Raw genomic sequence first — 20,840 nt, 5'->3', positions numbered from 1 at the left:
TTGTGACTTAAGTCCCTCTTCAAAGTTAATAGCTTTTCTTTCTCCACTGCTCAAAATGAAATCCATAATCCTCTGATCTTCTGAGCAAATATGTTCATGACCAATTGTGCTTGTGCCAACAGTGGCGTTTAGCTTAATTAGCTGTTCTGCCTTCATGGGATTTGCCTTATGTATTTACAGCAAAATTATCTCTAAGCCTAGCTAGGCTGGTGCTGAGTTACCTGTGACTGCACTGCTTAAATATCACTGGAGAATGAAATTTATTCATTTGTTTGTTGTTGCTGCAAAGCTGTAGCTTGTGGGGCTTGCAGTCAGAGGTACGTTACTGCCTAATGTCACTTTCCAGGGCCACAGGAGCCAGCTCTCCAAGGCTTTTATTGCTCATAGTATTCTTCTTGTCTTCCCTGCTTCAAAATAAAGGTCTGTTATTTCCTGAGCATGGGTGTAGCCAAACTTGGTTACTTTTGAGAAGGAGTTCCTCTGTGCATGCAAATTGTTGTAGTGCACAATTGCATTTATCTGTCTTCCTCAGCTTCCTGTTGCCTTATGTGTGGACTTCCAACTCAACCTACTTGCCAGTGCTGGTATGTTCTAGCAGTGGAGAAATACAGTTAGAAAAAATTGTACCTTTCAAGCACATAAATCCAAACCCTCTTATTTTTAAGAGCCAGTAGATTATGTGTAAGTGGATGCTTTCTGGGATGAAGATGTGCAGATAGTAGTCACTGATCAGCCAGGCCTGCAGGGTAGTTGTTCAGCTGAAGGAGCTGGCACAGAGAGCTGGGTGAAGCAGCCAGAAGTAGGATTGGCTGTCACCTTCTTCCACTTGTTAGAAGGCATTGGCTGCCAGACAAATTCTCTGGATCAAAGCTTTAGCAGCTTAGGTCTACTCTATGAGGAGCACTTGAAAAGTAGTTTTGCAATGTAAATTTAGGACATTATGAGGTTTCTGCATGCAAAAGGAGACCTTGTTTGTTTGAATGGAGCATCTGACTCTGGGGTTTTGCTGTTTGTCCTCTGACTCTGTTGGTAAACTCAATGTCAGCCATGGCAAAGTACTCCAGCCTTTTCCATGCCTCCCTCATTTGCATCCCATAGGTATACACTGAGTAAAAACTTGGGAACCTAAACTATTATTGTAGTGCCACTTAATGTAATATCCCATAGTGTTCGTAATACAGTATTAAAATTAATGTTCCCCTTTTGTATTTGGAGGAAAGCAGTGTCTGGGGGTAAGCAGAGCCCTATGTAGGGTTAATGAGTTTGTAGAGAAAGTTGACTTTCTTTTGTGGTTTTTGTTTTAGAAAAATGTGAATTCTGACTTAAAGCCAGTGAGATGTACAGCTGTCTGAGAGGTTCTGAGAAATTTTACAAGATAAAATTCTTGGATGAGCACCTGGCCTAAACCAGTTGGAAACCAAGAGCAGCTTAAGAGTGTGTGTGGGCAAAACTATTTTGAGTTGCCTTTCTGTTTCTTTTATTGCTAAAACATAGAAGCTTTCATGAGTTGGATAAAACATAATTTCAGATTCCTGTTTATTACTGGGAGTCTTTCATTAAAGAGAGGATTTTTTTTGGTGTGGTTTTACCTGAATTTAATGTTTAAAAAAAATCATGCCAAATATGCCATGACTCACAAATGTTAGTATATAGCACATGAGACCCCTATTTTGGAAGTCAGTCAATGTGGTATCAATTTTCATGAGTCAATCAGTTTGATAAGGATCTTGCAGTCTTACTTGAAACGTAGGTTCAGTGCAGTGGCACCAAACAAACTATTCAAACCTCTCAGTTCTTCCTGACATGTAGAGGGGTTTTTAAGAGGAAGAAAATGTCAAAAGAAATCAAAATAATTGAGGCTGGGGTGGTGTTAGAGTGTGAATTTAACTGGGGGAAGACGTTGGTTTTTGGGCTTTTTTAACTTCTTATTTTTAAAATAATTTTAAGTTTTATAACAGGTTCTATAAGCTAGCAGTTTTTACCATCTGTGTTTGGAATCAGTGCTGATAATCTTTTGCAGAAAGCCAGCCTGCAGTTGCTTGTATCAGACAATCTCAAGAGATTGGCCATACACCACACACACAGAAAGAGGTTTTACACAGAAAGAGGTTTTCTTGTTTATGAAGAACTGTGGAATCATGGGTGAAGAGCCTGCCAGGGTGGGTGGTATCTTGCTATCTCGCCTCTGAAAACCAAGTGGGGGTGCACCCCTAGCAGAAGAAACTGCTCTACACTATGATGGTATCTGGGAGGTTCAGTGGCAGTGCTGCTTGCTGTGAGCTCTCACAGCCTGCGTGGATGTGCCCTTGCAAACTGTTGTCCATCCAGCTGGGGAGGACTGAAGCTCTATTTCCACTTATTTTATTGATTTGAGTCCTGAGAGACGTCAGTGAAGTCTGCAGGTGGTTTTGTAAATGCTGTCCAACTATTTCCTTTAAAATAGTTTAAAATTCATATAATAAGACAATATAACACATCTTCCCTTAGGCTTAAAAAAAAAAAATACCAAAGATATGCTAAGATATTATTCCCTGCAAAAGGTTTCTTGCAGATTGGACTGATCTTGGGCAAGAAACAAAGCAAAATCTTTGATTATTCCAGTTCACAGCTGTCCAGGTTCTGTAGTTGCAACATGAGCTTCTGTGCCTGTTGGCTGGACACTTGCCATTCAACCAGCATCCAGGGCTTTGGATTAGCACTGTGGATGCTGCTTGCTGTGTCAGATGGTGTAGAAAGTTTCCACATGACAGCTGAAATATCCATCCCTGTTCCTAAGCTGAAGGAGTACAGATGTAGATACTCAACAAATTTAGGATTGTTCTATTTGTTGGTAGTCCTATAGGAAGCACTTTTCACTTTTGCCTAGTTATAAACCTAGATATAAATACAAATGAAGTTACAGGTGGCAGGTTGTTTGATATGCTGTTGTATCAACCTCATGCAACAAAATCACAATGAGCATCATAGAGAAAAATATAGCAGCCAAACAAAACATGCAGAATGTGGTTGGGCATTGGAGTTTTTGGGGGGGATAATCAGTAACGTGGCTACAGCTCCCTACCAAATCTAAAGAAATGCTGTTATTTTCAGAATGAAGTTTCCCTTTGAGTCCTGCCAGTGTCAGTATATTGGTTTTCTGGCCTGGTTGCACTCTTGTGGCCAGGGGAGCAAACACAGTGACTCATTGCTGGATTGTAGTGCTCGGTATATCAATATGAGTTCAGCATCCTGTCAGCTACATCACAGTGTCAGTGATGGGCCAAAGGAAGACACCCACAACCCTGAAGGGCTGTGATGGAGCTGTCTGGTACAGAGATATGTCCACTGAAAACATCTGCTTCTCTTCTGTCTCTTACCAGGTTTGGCACTAGGCATGCTTCTGAGCATTAAATTGGAGCTATTTATTTTTTCTCAGGCTTTGACATTCCAGTGTCTCTGGAATCCTGAGGCACTAAGATAGCCTAACCACAGACACAACTAACTCCTCCCCATGCCACTCTCTCTATTCCTTTAAGAGTTTTTTTTTAAGAAGAGGTTTTTGTCTTTGACAGTTGGAATTATCTCTAAGTGGATAGTCCTCTGAAACCATGGCCTATGAAACAGAGACAAAACAGTATTTCAAATTACTACTTATAAATGCAGTTTGGCTTGTATAAAGCAGTGAGGTTCATGTTACCACATGACTTGTAATTACACATACTCAATATGGAAATGTATAAATTATTTCACATTTATTCCATATGGTCTGTAGAACAGTGATTTGGCCTTTTTTTCCTTCCTTTAAATCGTTGTGATAAGTGCTCTTTACTTATTTTGGGGGGGTGGTTATCTCCCCTTTGCTTCAAATTGTTCTGCTAACTGTAAGAATGGTTTAAAATATTGTATAATAAAAGTGTACCAATTGTATGACACTCATTTCTATGTTTTAGGGTGTGAGTTGTCGTATTGGGGAGGAATATATTTTCATGGCCACCTTGTTCAGGAGGCCTGTAAAACAGGTTTGACTTGAAGTGACCATTTGAACTTCATAAAGTCATTTAATCACACTGAAAAACTTGTTTCTTTTAATTAAAAATGAATACATAATCTAGTTCCCTGATCCCTGATATTGCAACTTGTTCTTCCTTGTCTCTTTTTTAGGGAATGTTTTGTTTGTTCTCAAACACTGGATATGCTGGGTCAATGAACTGTTACTCCAGGAAGCAGAGCTGAGAGGACAAACTGAGAAGACATTATTGTGATGGCAAGCAGGAATGCAACACTCTCCCAGAAGTCTCTCATCTAGGGAAACATGCAAGAAAGCAACCTTTGTGACTCTTTAAACCACTGACTGTAACCCAGTCCAGGTTTGTCAGTGCCTGCTGAAAAAGATTTCTAGAACTTTAAAGCAGGCTACCAGACTGTCCTCAGCAGAATCCAAGATCTTCCCAGACTCTTTACCAGCCCTACACAAAAAACAAGATGATTGACCTAAGCTTCCTAACAGAGGAGGAACAAGAGGCAATAATGAAGGTGCTGCAACGGGATGCAGAGCTTAAAAGAACTGAAGAAGAGAGAGTCAGGTAAGGGATCCAGCACTCTGCTTGTCCTGGGAAGACCTACACAGTTCCTGTGCTGTGTTACTCAGGAGTAGATTAAAACATTTGTTGCTAAGGTATGCCTCAGTATATGTGGTTTAGAGATATATTCTTCTCTGGACTAGATTTACCATAGTCTCTGGATGAAATACCTCTACCACACAAATGATAAATTAGTGGCCAAAATTGTTATGGACCTTTGCAATTCCCATAGGGGCCAAGAGCACCCTGTACACATCTGCCTGGATACACATCTGCCTTGGTTTCCTCAGAAGAGGATTCAGTTTGCAAGGGTCAAAACCACTGCAGACTGGACAAATGCATAGTAAGTGAGGGACTTGGCTCAAAAGACTGCAAGCACCCCCAACAAACCAAAACATGATTGCAGTCAGCAAATATGTCTGAATGCTGAAGTTGTACCTAAAATATTTGGAGCTGCAGTTCAGAAGAAGTACCAGCACTATGCCCCACTGCCATGAAAAGTCCTTGCATTCCACGGATAAAGCAGAAAATTGCTCTTTAATTTCTTTGTAGTGGCACAGATGGAGCAATGTGTTGTTATTCTGGAGTGTTTTATGTGCTGGGAGGTTTTACTGGAGCTACTATTAGGGCAACTGCTATGACTAGAAATGCATGCATGGAAAGTAGTGTTTCCCAGATGGCTCTGAGAAAGCTGTCTATCTATACAGGTATAAATAGCAGTCAGATAGCTGCTTCATAGATATCTGTATCAGCAAATAGTTGCTGATATTTGCTTGCTCAAGAGTGAATTTTGGTAGACATTGTTTTATTTTTTTTGGAAAGGAAATTATCCATTACAAGGTACACAAAATAATATGTGGACAAATAATGAAAAATGGAGCCTGAGGTGCTGAGAACTCCAAGTGCTATAACAGAAACAAATTTTTACAGGCCTCAGTAAAGGCAGGATTTTCTCTCACTGATTTGGTAATCTTCTCTTAAGATTCCTTCTTGTTGCGATGTTCCTCATGAAGTAATATATTTCCAATTTAAATATTTTGAAATTATTCTAACCATGATGCATCTCTGATGCTTCTTTGCTACTAAGAAAGATTTTTTTTTTAAATAAATGTCCTTGTTGTAGGCAAACCCTATATCCTGAAAAGAAAAGGCAGCCTGCCTCTTGCCCTAGGAGCAGCATTCCTTTCACTGAGTATGCTTGTGCAGCCCTGAGGTTCTTTGATCAGCATGCAATCAGCATTTTGTTGAGTTATTCTACTTGCTTCTTTTAAGAGCAATAAAGTGTAGACCAGTAGCTTCTCCTTGTTAAAAAGACTTTTCCTCTCAAAGCATTTGCTTTGGTGAAGGCAAAATCATTACAGGCACTGTTCCAAGTTCCTGCCCCCATCTTAATGCAGCCTAAGTAAATATTTTCACCACACAGTTTTGTCTTCTGCTTCAAAAAGCAGTAAACTGACTTTTCTGTAACAGAATAGGCATTTTATTTTCTGAAGGTAGAAAACTACGGTATTTAGTCTTGGAATGTTACATCAGTGCCAGGTCTGAAAGCATTCAGGGTAAGTAACTGTAGATGAGTTTGAAAATGGCATATAGGGAAAAGAACCCTTCTTGGAACAGAAATTCAAAAAAGCCACTCTCAGTAGTGGTCTGAAAGGACTGTCAGAAAGTATTTTTGTCCCTGTAGCTTTACTTTTGCCATTTATAATTCTAGTTCAAGAGGGTGTGGTGGAAAATGCAAGAGACTGCAGGTTGTAGCAGCCTGTAATCATGTTTTGCAGTAGCATGTTTGCTGCTACAATAAAATGTCTCTTCTAGTTTCTAAATATTATAACTTGAGAAGCTGGAAGCCTACATATGAAATGGATTTTTCTGCCTAATTGTGGCACATGGCGCTTGCTTTTCATATCTTACATATTAAAACACTACTTGAATTGTATCTCCAGCCAAGGAGATGCAGTACTTTAGTTTGGATTCTATAGCCTTGCACAGCTGGAAGATTCCAAGACTTGGGATCAACTGTCATCATACAAACATTAGACAATGTGTTATTTATATGTGTATATAATGGAAGTCTTTCAATGTGATGTTTTTTCCTCTTCAGGAGGAATTCTGAGGTTTGAAGGGTGTTCTAATAATCTGTGCCATGTTCTTGGAGCATGGTCAAATTGCTTACGTGACAAAATCCTCTTTGAGCCACTTCCTAGTGGAATTTTACAAACCACCTGATAGAGTCTCTTCCCTGCTAACAGTTCCTAATATTGCTAATCTAATAAAACTAAAAATCTAAGTAGGCTGGCCCATGCAGCCTCCTTAAGGTAGTCTGATTTAAATCTTGGTTTGTTGAAGCTTGTAATAGGTGTTTCCCCATCTTTTGGCTCCTTATGTGTTGGTCAGGATCAGCATGATTAGTTTTATGTACAGCACTGTTTTGGGAACAGCATGTCTGCTTCCTCCTTCACCTCTGCTGAGGTTTGTCTCAAAGGAAAGAGGATACTGATGATCTCTTTGGCAAAAGGGTGATGAAGAAATCTCAGGTGACAAGAGGGTGTGATGCATGGAAAGCAAAAGACGTTGTATGCTTTTTTAATCCTGGTGCAAGAAGATGCCTCTCTTTGCTTCCTTGCTCTAGGAGCTGCAGCAGTTCGCTCAATAGCAGTGTTGCTGTGGATGGGGCAAAGGCATAAAATAAGAATCAGGTGACAGCTTGTCAAGACTAGAAGCTGTTTTTTCAGCATATTACTAACTTAATTATTTTGGGGTTTTTTGTCATCATTCCTGTCCAGGAATCTCTGATATACCCTACTCCAGCATTGAACAAAATGAGTGGGCTACGTACATAACTGAATGTCCTGGCAGTAGCTTCAATGTAGCCCCTAACTCCTTTTACAGATGCATAGTTCAGAATTAACTTAACTCTGAGCCCTTTCTGGAGACAGTAACGTGGGCAGGAATATATTTGTCTGTGAAGTTGTGGAGTGTGGCTGGGTGACTCTTCTGTGGTTTGAGTAGCTGGCCCCTGGCACCAGCGTGTCTAAGGCAGAAAGCTGTTGTGGTCACCTTTGAGACAGGGTTCCCTCTGTGGTGATCAGCCCTTCCCAGCAGAACCTCCTAGCAGTGCTCTTGTGGGCTGTGTTTGGGATTGTTTGCTCCTTATGTAAACTGAGGGAGGTTAATGATAGGGGAAATTCTGATATGGAGTTGTTTGTGTGGTGGGTGGGGACTGCTGAGTGCCAAACCCCTTTGATACATTAATTGGTGTGGTATTGCAAAAAGAGAGAAAGCTTCAGGGGTCTGATTCTGCTGGGAGTGTGTGGCAGTTGAAAGCCTATTGTAAATGTTATTTTGGCTCTAGCTAGTTCTAACAGATATCCTCTCCAGTCACTTTTCAAGGCAGTTTTCCTTATATTGTTGACTGTCTTTTATGAGGTAGGATATATTTAAGATACCGTGACGAGGTTAATATTGGCACTGGGGAAACCAGACTTACTACTGGTAATGTGCAAATAACTGCATCAGAATATGTACTTAAAATTTTCATAAAATATTTTTTTGTTGCATTAAACTGTTTTGAGAGTGGACTTAGCAGAGGCAAGGAGGTTCTTAGTGCACCTGTTGTGGCAGAAAAGGATAAGCTCAGCTCATGTCTTCTGCATGAATTCCCCATCATGGACACTGCTTAGCACCACATGATTTTCCAAGTAAGTGACTATTCAGGAAGTAGATTAATTTTATTCTCTAGGAGAATGTTCATGTCATTATTTGTCCTTTTTAACAAAGCCAACTGACATAAGAACGAAGTTGGGGAGAATGGTCCCAACCCACCTTGTAAAATGCCAGTAAGAAAAACAGGACTGTTTTCATCTTGATCAGGTGAGATAAATGGGCTTAAGGAAGAGAGACCTTACTTACTGGTCTTGGTAAAAGATACAGCATTAGACTACACTAAGAAATGAGCTGATACCATCCTTTCCCAGTATTGATTACTACTTTGTCTACCAGTAGCAGATAAATTGTTTGACAGGAAGATGATTGTTTGGGAGTGCTAGTGAAGCAGGGGAGATGGGACTTATTCTGTATGGTAAAAGAATGTACTGAAGGGAAAAAGTGGATACTAATAACAATTTTAACATGTATATTGAGTACTCCCTCTGTAAGCAAGGTTTTCCCTACAGTTCAAAAATTTTCTTGGGAAGGCTTATCACATGTTTGTACCTGGCACTATGTTGTATTATTAAGTGCCAACCTGAAGCCTTTGTCTTCAGATTGGATCAGTCTTGATTTGTAGTTCACCTGAAATCCTAAATGCAACCTTTTCTTTTGCACAGCAGGAAAGATGTCCTTGCTGATAGTGTGAAGCAAGCCATGATACAGGCTCTTCTGCTTACTTATATTTGCTTGTATGTGTCATTTGGTGGGGCTGGTTTTATGCTTTATATGCCTACTTTTAAAGCCTGTGAAGAGCTGGGGACACTGTGAGCTGAACCTGCCAGTTACATATTTTCTAACAACCTTTCCAACCTTTCCAGCCCTTGTTCAGATTGTCCTGTGCTGCTGACCAGGCAGGCTCTCATACCAAAGGTGTATTTGTCACAGGACAGCTGTGCCTTCATTGTGAGGGTTGGGTTGATCAGTTTGGTTTAGTTTTCCCCTGTCAGGTTTACTTGGGTTGCATCAGAAGAGGGAGGGGAGGCCATTGGGCAACCTCAGTGCAAATCTTTAAAATAAGCAGAGAAACTAAAGACTGTGAGGCTGTTCTGGAAATAAAACAATTGGAAGATAATAGAAGCTGCTAATACTGGCAGACCTTGAAGACTCCTGCCTCCTGTAGCAAGACTCAAGAGTCTTGATACTGATTTCCTGAATGGAATAAAGTGAAGCTTCTATATGCTCAGAAATGCTTCAACAAAGCATTTGTGCTTACTTTGTGTCTGCCTAGGGAGTATCTAATTACATGATCTATATAATTCATTGCTTGTAAGAGGAAGTTTACTTCAAACTTGACAGTGTAACTACTAATAGGAGAGTAAGTCTGAGTGCTAAGTGCAGGTGACATAGTAGAAAGGCACATAGACATTAAGGCCTCTATCTGTCGTGCAGAATATGCATATATTTTAAATGAAACAAGGGGAAAATGTGCCTGTCTGATGCCCCGTGAGTGGCCATCTGCAAGGAGAGAAATGTACAGCAGAGTTAATGTGGTCAACGTGTTTCACAGCCACTTCTTAGCACAAACATTGGAATCATAGTTTTGGTTCCAGATTCTGATGGAGACCATATTTCAGTGGGCAGCAGAGCTTCATGTTTTCTCTTCCTTCTCTCCAAAATCAATTGACTTCTCACACCTTCTAAGCATGTAACTCATTCATTCATTCTGATGCTCCAGGCTTGGATCTGTCTATCTCCCCTCTGACTTGAGAGACAATGTCAAGTCTTTGTCTTGTCATCAAGACTTGAGCTGGCTACAGCCTGGTCAGTTTTCCAAGGACCCAAAAGCAAGATGGGTACCTGAGATTTATTCATCAGGGTATTGCTAGTAGACTCAACACACACAGACTTCTGAAGAAGCATAAAATGGAAGAGCATGCATTACTACAAACAGAATTGGCTTGCTTTTTCATGTATCCAGCTGCTTCTAACTGTCAGAAATCTTGCTGTCTAGAGAGACACCAAAGACAAGAATTAGAACTGTTGCTTATGAGGAATTGTGATGGCAAGGATGGGGAAATGTTGCATAACCCCACAGGTCTGCTTTGTTCTTTCTAGTATAGCCCTAAAACAGTTTCAAATTGTACTACTCTCCTGTTTAAACCAAGTTAACAGTAACTGATGAGTTTTCTTGATTTTTAGGGTTTTGTAATGTCATGTGCAGCTACCATGCAAAAGTTAGCTTACTTGCAGTTTGGGACTGCCTACTACAAATATTTTGGGTGTAGCTCTCTAGCAAATGTCAGAACAGACTTTCTTCCTATACCTTATATAGATATTTGCAGACTAAAGAGGCATGCTCATACAAGGTGGAATGTTTAAATAACTACTGCTTTGTCCTGTAAACTTTTTGTAGTTGTTTCCTACTCTCAAAGAAGAAAAAAGAACCTAATCAACAAGTCTGGCTCTTAAAATACCCGGTCTAATATAATTTTACTTCTCTTCTTGCATGAGTGATACTACAAAAAGTTTGTCTTGTCTGTGTTCAGAATGTGACCCAGAACCTAAATCCTTTGTCTTTTTGCTGGTTTGTGATTTGTTGTTATGTTTGCAGCAAATAGAATTGAGACAAAATTAATCAAATTTCTCTTTCAACTTCTCCACTTATTTGATATTTTGGTATCCCATTTGCAGAAGGGAGGTTTCAGAAGTTAATTTGTTGATAAGGTGTGGTAATATAATGATTTTTAAAGGCTTTACTTTGATGTTGGACTTTTAGGTGCTTTTTCCAAATGTTTGGATTAGGGTGTGTGGGACAATAGTGAATCTATCTCTGAGGTAAACACAGACCTTGATCTAAATCCTCCTTCATTCATCATGAGGAGTCCCAGAATATGCGGGCACCACACAGATTCTCCTGTCTGAAAGCTCAGTTTAAGCTGTCAATTGGGGTATAAGGTCATCAAATGAGGTATTAAGGTGTCAGTAGTCACATCTTGCAAATTCCATGGTGACTTGTAACGTAGACTGTGAATAAGGCAGGTACAGGGGAGGGAATTGAGACACTAAGGAAGTGTAGATAAAAACTTTTAGATACAGATATGTATTGCTAGATACTCTTTTTTCAAAAACAGGGATGAGTTGTTACTTCTTTGCTTATGCAATGACCTATTACAGTAGCCTACAAAGCACAGGATAAACCATTCTGGATTTGGTGATGAGAAGGTTAGCACGGACTGATTATATCAGAGCAGATTTCCTGCCTTACAGTGGTACTACATGATCTGGCCCATTATCAGATGTTCCAGAGGTGAAGAGGAACAAACCAATTAATCCATGCATAGGTTTTCTGTTTGCTTGCAGAGTGGTGGACAGTTGGTTTGTATTCCTGTTCAGTGCAATCTGCATGTACTTACTGCCCTAGGGGAGATGACAAGTTTTCCATCTTGCCATAAAACATGTTTTGCCTTAGCATAGTGGAAACATCTTATTAAATAATGGGAACAAAGTCTTATCCAGTCCAAAATCCTTTTTTAAATTTCCTTTTAACTATGTACCTTTACTTGTTTGAGTTCAAAGTTCCTATAGGAGAAATGAGCACCAGCTTCTTTATAACTTTAGGCTGTTTCCCCTTGAAAAACTGCAGCATAAACTAACTGGCATTTTAGCAGAGCACAGAGGGACTCCAGAATGCATACTTGCATCATACATAAAGGTCTTGCTACATTTTCTCCTAATTGCAAATTTGGCAACTGAGCTCACAATCTGATTCTTAATCTGGATGTCTACTAGTTCTTTGATCACCAAGAGAAAAATTTAATGGCAACTTGGTTAGCCTCTTTGTTAACGTGGAGCTGGTGGGAATCAGTTGTTGGCTTCTAGGCCTGTTGTGGTTTGCTGGGAGGCTGACGTAGCTGTGGAAAACGATGGCTGCAGTCTGATTCTCCACAGTTGCTTTCAAGGTAAACCACAATCTATGTCTAATTCCTAGCAGTCAATCAAGCCCACATAGTGCAAGCAGTTTGATGTGACTGCTAAGACCTCCTCCTAGCAAATCTTGAGAATTCAAGAAGCATTTTAAAAATTCTCATTTGTTCCAAAAACAGTTGCAGGCGTTCTAAGTCTATGATGTATTGGTGAGCACAGGAGGCTTAAAAACATTTTGTTGTCAAGACCTAGAACTAATTGTCTTTCTGATAATGGAATTCTATTTCTTTATTTGTGGCTGGAGAATGCCTGGAAATAGCTTTAATACTTATGTTGCTTTTAGTTCCTCAGAAACAATGTGACTGACAGGCTAAGCGCCACTCTTGAAAAGGCAAGTAAGACAAGCTTACTTTGCTGTGAGGTTTAAGTTTGCTGTTTAAGTCAGCTGCTGTCAGCATCTGTCAGTTCTCACCATACAAACCCTATCAGGCAGGCAGGTCATTTGTAAAGGAAGTGCTGTGAAAATTGAGAGCACTTTTATAACTTTGTTAGCAAGTATAATTAATTAATTCCCAAAGTCTTTAAGGCCTGTTGAGCTGGTGGAGTTAAGATACACTAACTCTCATAGCAGCAAGCAGAGGTGGGAGCAGAGTGCTTTCACTTCCAGACAGAATGAGAGCTGCATTGGCCAGGTGGCATTTATTGAGTCTAGGGCTGTGACAAATCCATGCCTCTGTCTCTGTCTGCTTATGTTAACTGGTCACAGATCTGAGAGTCCTGCAGGCGGGTAAGCAGGCTGCAACAGCGGAGAGGCCTGGGATCCTGTCCCTTTCCACAGCCTAGCTGAGCTTCCTCTGCTCTGAGCTGACTTGTAAAGGTTTCCAACCACACCCCACAGTTTCAGTGGCTGAATACCAAGGGGAGAGGGGTGAGCAGTGTCTGGGGTGAGGACACTGAATACTTGTCCTGTGACTCAGTACCCTCCGCTAGAGAACCTCCCTTGGCATATGTTGTCACACTGTCCCAGAGCACTTGCTGCCCTGCAGTCTGTACAAATAGCTGAAAAGCCAGTCCCTTGCCCTAAGGGACGTCACTTCTGAGAAGACAATTAACACGTGTGAAAGAAGGTGAAAGGGAGAAGCAGCCACCACCTGTGTAAAAAATCTGTGTGTTCTACGTTTCCATTCTTCCTGCTGGCTGCATTTATAAACTGAGTAATATATTTGCTGGAGGACAAAGGGAAGCTACTGCTGTGTTCCTGCTTCAACTTAGAACACTTGCTTAGGAAGGGTATTTAGTTTGGCCCTTGGAGAAGCACAGAGGGAGGGAGAAATTTTAAATGACCCAGTAATACTATGGACTGTTGAATCTTGGAGTTAAAAATGCCAATGGGGACCTCAACATCTGGCAGCCTAAACTGCATGTAGTAGATTTGAGGCACCCCTAGTAGTAGGGACTGATTTTTGACAGTACTTTCAAAATGAAGTTTAAAGTATTCAAATTGTAATATACCTGATGTATTCAAATAAGGCTTTTCATATCTGGCCATACAAAGATGAAAGAGAAGTTGATTGACAGATGAGAATGGTCTATCTTAGTTTGAGGGTTGGGACTAGCCCAGTGTCCTTTCTCTGCTGTGAATGACTGTATGTGACAATCAAATCTGCAAACTATAATTAACGGGCTGTCATCAGAATTAATTGATTGTACCAGAAGATCTGTCCCCTAAACCCATGTGGAATGTCATACTCAGAACTTCCTCAGGGTTAGACTAGATCTTTAGAGGGATCTTTAAAGGTCCCTCCCAACCCAAACCATTCATGATTATCCATCAGGCCTGTGAAAGACAGCACCATTCCATGGCATTGTGGTCTGTGCTTAGCCTTCAAGTCTCAGTAAATGGACCTGATTTGATTTCTCCCTTGGGCTATGTTGTTAGCTTATTTTGCTGAAGGAAAGGACATAAATGAAGAAGGATGATGAAGCATGACTCGACTTTTTATTGTTTAAGTGCTCTCTAAATCTGTGTGGTAACTTCCCTGGTCTGCAGGTTAGTCCCCAGCCCAAGTGTAAGCATATGCTATGCCTAATATGTTACACGCCTAACAAGGGAAAAAAAACAACCTCTCCAATTGCCCACAGCAACTACTTATTCTGTTAAAGCATGCCTCATAAAAGCAGGAAAACCCTATAGCCTGAAAACAAATTATTAAGAATTTGTCTTCCAGTTTTTAAAATTACTGTAGTTCGCATAATGGATATATGTATAGATTAATAAAACAAATAGCACAAACTTATTTTGTTGTTTCTTACATGTGATGATGTTTTTCTTTGTAACTCATTGTATTCATGTAAGGATTTTTGTGTAATTTATGGAAAAAATGGCATCACGCTTCCACATTTGGACTGTGTGTGTGTAAAAGCAGTGCCAAAAAAACCCCTGTAGAGGCATCTTCTGAGCCTCACAATGGCCATGCTCTTAATTTTGCTAGAGACATTTATGCTGTTCTACTAGTTTATCTCAATTTCAATCTTGAAAACTGGCCTTCTGGCCTTTGAAGGCAGGAAGTCAAAATCTGCAGTTACTGGAGACTTCTCTAGTGCTTGAGTGTTTATCATAGCAAAGCTTTTTTTTTTTTTTTTTTTTTTTAAGTGTTACCCTCAGAGCATAGGTTGAAGTAATAAGGCTGAGGCTCTTCCCTTTCCAGCTCATTGTCATCCTTCAGAATTAGGTAAGGAGCATAATGGGTGAGAAGATGGAAATAGCATGTGGAGACAGTGTTAAAAAAAAACAACAACCAAAACACAACCCTGCTCCCTGAAACAAAAAACAAGCAACCAAAAGAATCTGACTCGTTTTTTTTCCTGTTCACATAGGTAAGTATGTGAAGTATGTTTATATCTCATTTATTCATTTTCCTCTTCCTCAGGCATTTACCAGAAAAAGTCAAGGACCATGTTCAGCTGAAGAATATGAGTGGGCAGTGGTTTTATGAGGCCAAGTCGAAGAGGCACAGGGATAAGATCCATGGAGCAGATATTATCAGAGCTTCCATGCGCAGGAAACCTGCCACCATTGGTAAGCACTTGGAAATTTGTTTTGGTACTTTGTTTTGAAAAGGCTGCCTCTTACTTTGCTAACCTCAGACAATGTTGTCTGTGAAATACAAGAATACTGGTGTCTCTATAAGTGGAAAGTGATGCAAAAAAGAGACTTCCCACGTTATTTACAGTAGAAGCTTTCCTCTCCCACAGTGCTATATATTAAGGAGTGATGACTGCTAACAGAAGGGACTAGCTTATGTTTATGTTAGGATTAAAAGCTGTCTGCACTCCTAGACTCATTCTCATTTCCATTTCTGAGGCCCTGTGGGTTATTTAGGAACATGCAAAGAATCCAAGATTGAGGAAAGATTGCTCTTTAACATGAATTTCCACGATTTCAGTGCTTAGTTTGAGACCTTTGAGGCTTAATGGCAGGCATCACAAGCTAGAGATAGTGGTTTTAACTAACTGAAATACATGTGCTGAAAGCTCTGGCAGCTGTGACTAGCATCCTGTGTCCCCATGAACTTTAAGTGTGCCCATAATCCCCATGTCATGGTGAGTGCCCTGGTCACCATTAACTTTACCTCTTGGAGGGAGGGAGTGAGCAGTCAATCTGTATTCACAAAAACATATTATATAATATCCAGGATTTTATAGATCCCCATTGTAAATCTCTCAGCATCTGACTTTTAATCTAAAGTGTCCTGGTCTATTTTATCATTCTTTGTATAGAAAGCTATTTTTTTCTTAGCAAAACTGACCTACATCCCCTTTTAACCTCCTCAAGTTCTACTAAGTCCTTTTGATTTAGAAGGGCAAGACTTACATTATTTTTACCAAATTGTACTGATGTTTGTACTATTTAGTTTTTTTAGTTGTGTTAAGGGATTTTGTTATTTGCTAGTGAAGCAAGTAAGGTACTTCCTTCCATGCTGTGAATGGACTACAGTTTGTTGCTTTCTATGGGTTTTGTAACTACAAGTGAACCTTGTTTTTCTCTCTTTAACCCTGTAGTATTGCACCTTCTCAATTTCTATATTTTCAGAGACGATTTTGAATAATGTCAGTTTGAGGTTACCGCTTTGGGTTTTTAAGTTAAAAAGAAAAGCCTGAAACAGAAAATAATGCAGAAAAAAACCCCCCTAGGTGGTTAGCATGGTGTGTTTGTCATTTGGGCTGGTTTTGTACTTGAAGTTTATGAAAATCAGCTGTAAAATTCTAGCTAAATTTCACAGTAACTTGTATCTTAAAGGAAAGTACTAAAAGCCATGCCATCTTAAAGGCAAGTTAATTAATCCCAATCTTGTTGCTTAAGCAAAGTGACATGTTGGCACACTCAGAACTATGTACAATTGCTTGGTTTCAATGACTCATGAGATGGCAAGATATTTTTCCTTGCAGTTATAGATAGCAAAAATGTGAATAAAAATCTTGTTTATTTATTTTTTGTTTATTTTTGCACACTTCACTTCTGAACTGTTGGTGAAGTGGAAAAAGCATTAGAGGAAATAATGGAATTTTTTTGCTCTGAAAGGCATTATCGGAATAGGATTTTGTCCCACCCTAAAAAGAAATGCCAATGTATTTGCATTGCTGAGTGAGGTGAGGCTTTTTGTTTGTTTAGGTTTTTCACATTACCTTTTTAACATCTTGTGGTAATTCTGTTCATAAAGGATTGGCCACCTGCCTAAGTGAGTTATGACCAACTTCCAGTTTACTGGTTAAGAAGGGAAAAATTGAATTGATTTCAACATATTTTCCATTTCCTCTGGTTTAATTGTTTTTTCCTTTCTCAGGAGACTGAGGATGAACTTTCAGTATTTGTGTAACTGCAAGAACTGCAGGATTAGTCTTTACCAGAGTTCTTGTAGAAAACTCCTCCCTTTAGGATTACTTTAAGGTTTAAACCAGATATATCTGGTGCAGTAAAATGAAGCACTCAGAACAGTATTTGACATTTTTAGTAGCATTAAAAAGGCATTCTTTAGAAGGCACCAGATCTGCTTCTGAAAACAATTCAAGTATAGTGGGCTTTAGAAATAGCTGTAGGCCTAAATGCAAGTACTTGTACGTCTTTCTTAAGAAAACCTATATGAGCATGTGGGAAACAACAATATTCTTGCATCATGTTTTAGCTGAAGTGGCTCAGAACAAAACGAGCAAAGCAAAGATCAGCTGGGTGAACAATGTTAATAAAGAAGTCTTTGAGCCACCAGATCTACACGGCACAGAGGAACATCAAGAAGAAGAACAACAGAAAACTAGCTGGAGGTAAACTGTCTGTTTATCATGCTTAGAATGTATATATATATATATATATATATATATATATATATATATATATATATATATATATATATATATATGGACTAGTGAAATTTGGGAGCTCTAAGTTCCACCCAAAATTATTTACTTACCTGTTATTTCAAAGGTCACCAATGTTACCCTTAGAATTGTACAAGAAAACTGCATATGACAGACACATAGTCATGTACTGTTCTGCATTTGAATATAGAACAATTAACAATCTTCAACTTGCCTTTCTCAGAAAAAGTTGACAATCAAGCATGGAATGGTCGCATACATGTTCTCATGTCACAATTTATTTTGGTTCCTTGAAGTGAGACCTGGATTTTCTAGTTAGAATGGCTGGCCATGATCAGTTCCCTGCAGTCAGTAATGTGGGGACCACAACCTCTGCATGTCTTCATTCAGTTGTTTACTGAAACCATTCTATCAATTCAGCCTGAATTTTAAACTTGGATTACAGCATTATTGAGGTTAGAAAAACCTACAGAATTATCAAGTGCAGCCATTAACCCAGCACTGCCAAGGCTACTACTAAACCACATTCCCAAGTGCCACACCCACATGTTTTGGGCACTTCATATCACATGAAGAATTGGAAACTAAGAAATTGCTGTTTAAAATTTTCCAAATTATTTGGCACACAGTTTAAGACCTCTGAGACTTTTTTAGAAGACCAAACATATTTCAGATGGAAAGAACTAGAATCTTTAGATAGCTGCAGAGAGTTAGTCAGATTCTACCAAGAAAAGTAAATGTCTTTCTGGAATGGAGAAGCTTCCTTTCAGAGTAAAGTAAGACAGTCATCTTTGGTATGCCTGAATTACTACAGTTGCACAGTTGGCTGGATGATAAGTAGTTTTTGAACTAAAAAGGATTTGATATTAAATCACTTTATCTCAAGCCCATAAACATCCCAAACAGCTTTATTTTGTTTTGAAATGTCCTGAGTTGATTTCTGAAACAGACATGTCTTCTCTTTAAAATACCTACATGTAATTCATTGGCTGAGTTAAAAACTTCCAAAAAGCCTACATTTGAGAAGAAAAGTGCTGAAACAGTTGGAGTCAGAGCAGGTAAAGTGGCCAGATTCCTCAACACACTGAGGAAACAAGAACCAGGGTGTAACCCAGATAGCCACTGTTTGTGCTTATAGTGAACACAGTGAGGTAAGAGCCAGAGTTACTTCTTAGGGGAACTGCTTTACTTCTGGTTGTGCCATTGATGAGCTCTGTAACCTGTCACTTTCTTGTCTAAGTCCTTCTCTGTGCATCACTGTTTTTTCTTTGCAGTAAGGCTTCTCCTACTATGCATTTATACAATACCTAGTAGCAATTGAACCTTTCACTTTCGTGGTCTGCAGTCTGGGCACACACATTCATGGTGAATGACAGCAAAGATTGGTGTGAGTCTTAACAATTCTGGCTTGTGTCTTTCTTATATTTTATCACTATCAGTGAACTCAGAGGTGTTTGTTTTGACCACATCTGAAATTGTGCTGAAAGAGGTAAAGTCAACTGCTTTGTTATAGACTTGCCAAAAATGAAGTTGTCCAAAAGGGATGATAAAGGTTGCTTATCACAAGACAGAGCTCTGTTTTCCTTCTCAGCTGAAGTTAACTGATGTACTGACAGAGTTAGTTGTTATTAAATGTAGTTTTTTTTACAGGTGCCTTTTACATTCAGGAGATTGCTATGAAGTTATTTCTTTAAGAACAGCAGAAGGCATGTTGCTGTTGAATATATCTTTTAGAATATTTTACATATCATCTTGCGCATCAGGAACAGATTATGATATTTTTCAAGAAGTATAGTCTTATAATCCTATTCTTATAATTAGAACTCTCCAGAAACTGTGTGTGATTGATAAGGTATAATAGATTTCATAATATGCCAGGGCAGCCTCTTCAAAAATACATAACATAGCAAGGTGTAAGAATATGTAGACTTCTTTTTTTTTTAAATGGGACCAACTTGATAGTGGTCTTCAACTTGAAGTGATTTGATGACTTATTTCAGATCACAGCCATGCAAAGCTTGATAATTATTTTCCAGGACTCTCCCTTGCCTTTTGCTCCAAATTGTACCAGAAGTTGATCAGCCTCCATGCCTTGTTCATGTGTACTTGTACTTTCCTCAGTAGCTCAAGATCTTCTCTCTAAAGCAGCCCCACACAGTCCAGTGATTTATGAGGCAATTGGAAATGGAAGTGATCTATATATGTGGGCTGGATGCTTACTTACACTGACTTTGCATAAATAACTTGATTGGATGCCTCAGGTCATTTGTTTCTAAAATGTCAAAACCTATGGCAAGCAAATGTGGCAGGACTGTGAAATTCATTGCTTATGATTTTAGTGTGGGCTTAATTCACCATAACTGAGGTTAGTCTACACAATATTTTATGTGAGAAATTGCAGGAGGCACCATATGCTTTTAAAATACTCTTCCTTTCTGTTCTCTTGATACTGGAATTTGAAGGAGACTGGCCTGGCATAACTGTGGGCCTTTCTATAAGGGCAGAAGGAAACACAATGGTGCAAAAGCAATAACCCCAGTAGCTGGGGTGGGAAGGGAAAATCTACAAACATTTAATTTGGCTGCTAGGATAGTGGATCCACAAGGAATTAATGGGCTGTTCCTCTCACAATGGAATAGTCTTAACACAGCTAAGAGGATGAAACAGAATTATTGCAGAATTTGGGATTGCATTAAAGAATTTGGGATTGCTCACGGCTTACGGTTTCCAAATGCTACCTGCGGTTCAAGCACTTGGACTTTTAAAGCATTTTAAAGTGCTGCTTTAAGAATAAGTTTGTGAGTGTTGTGGGGTTTCTGGGGTTTTTCTGTTTGTTTTTTTCCCCTCTTTTTCTAAGAGTGTGGCTCAGGCCAGCACTGACTTACAGACTTTGCATAAACTTACACAGCTGCGAACCTGAGTATTCGGTCCAGAAGCAATATGATAACAAGTTGCTTAGCGTACTTTTGTTCTGGATCCTGTTCTTAAAGCGAAATAGTTCTTGCTGAGTGTAAAGGAAGTTTAGTTCTGCTAGATCTGTTTGTAAACTGATAAGGATAAAATCCAACCCTGGAGCCAGTTCAACTGCTGTTAAATCAGGGTGCTACTATATTATGTAGAACAACAGTATCCTTAAAATTAGCAGTGACATTTATTCCCACATCCCAAATATCAAAATTCTGCAATAAAGCTATGAATTATTTATTTTTTTGAGTTTTATATCATTGTGATAATTTTCTTGCATACCAGAGCCTTTACAGGCCAGGTGTGTGAAGTGTCTTTAAAGGTGTAACCTTAACAGAATGAGTTTTCAGAGGTGAGTCACACTGTCAATAT

At 39.3% G+C, this 20,840-nt stretch overlaps 1 protein-coding gene across 3 annotated transcripts in view; it reads left to right on the top strand.

Moving 5' to 3' along the window:
• The window catches only part of SYTL2 (synaptotagmin like 2), a 54,350-nt gene that overhangs the window by 9,392 nt on the left and 24,118 nt on the right, over positions 1 to 20,840 (top strand). For all 3 annotated transcript variants that reach the window (XM_077174054.1, XM_077174058.1, XM_077174055.1), the window contains exons 3-5: positions 4,141 to 4,562; positions 15,062 to 15,210; positions 17,315 to 17,450. In XM_077174054.1, coding sequence (XP_077030169.1) covers positions 4,462 to 4,562; positions 15,062 to 15,210; positions 17,315 to 17,450 — 386 coding nt within the window. In that variant the 5' untranslated portion in view covers positions 4,141 to 4,461. The remainder of the gene's footprint in view (positions 1 to 4,140; positions 4,563 to 15,061; positions 15,211 to 17,314; positions 17,451 to 20,840) is intronic.

Source organism: Agelaius phoeniceus, chromosome 2 (genome assembly GCF_051311805.1).
Source record: "Agelaius phoeniceus isolate bAgePho1 chromosome 2, bAgePho1.hap1, whole genome shotgun sequence".
Lineage (NCBI taxonomy): Eukaryota > Metazoa > Chordata > Aves > Passeriformes > Icteridae > Agelaius > Agelaius phoeniceus.
Note: the sequence above shows the minus strand (reverse complement) of the source record. Positions and strands in the feature narration are given on the sequence as shown.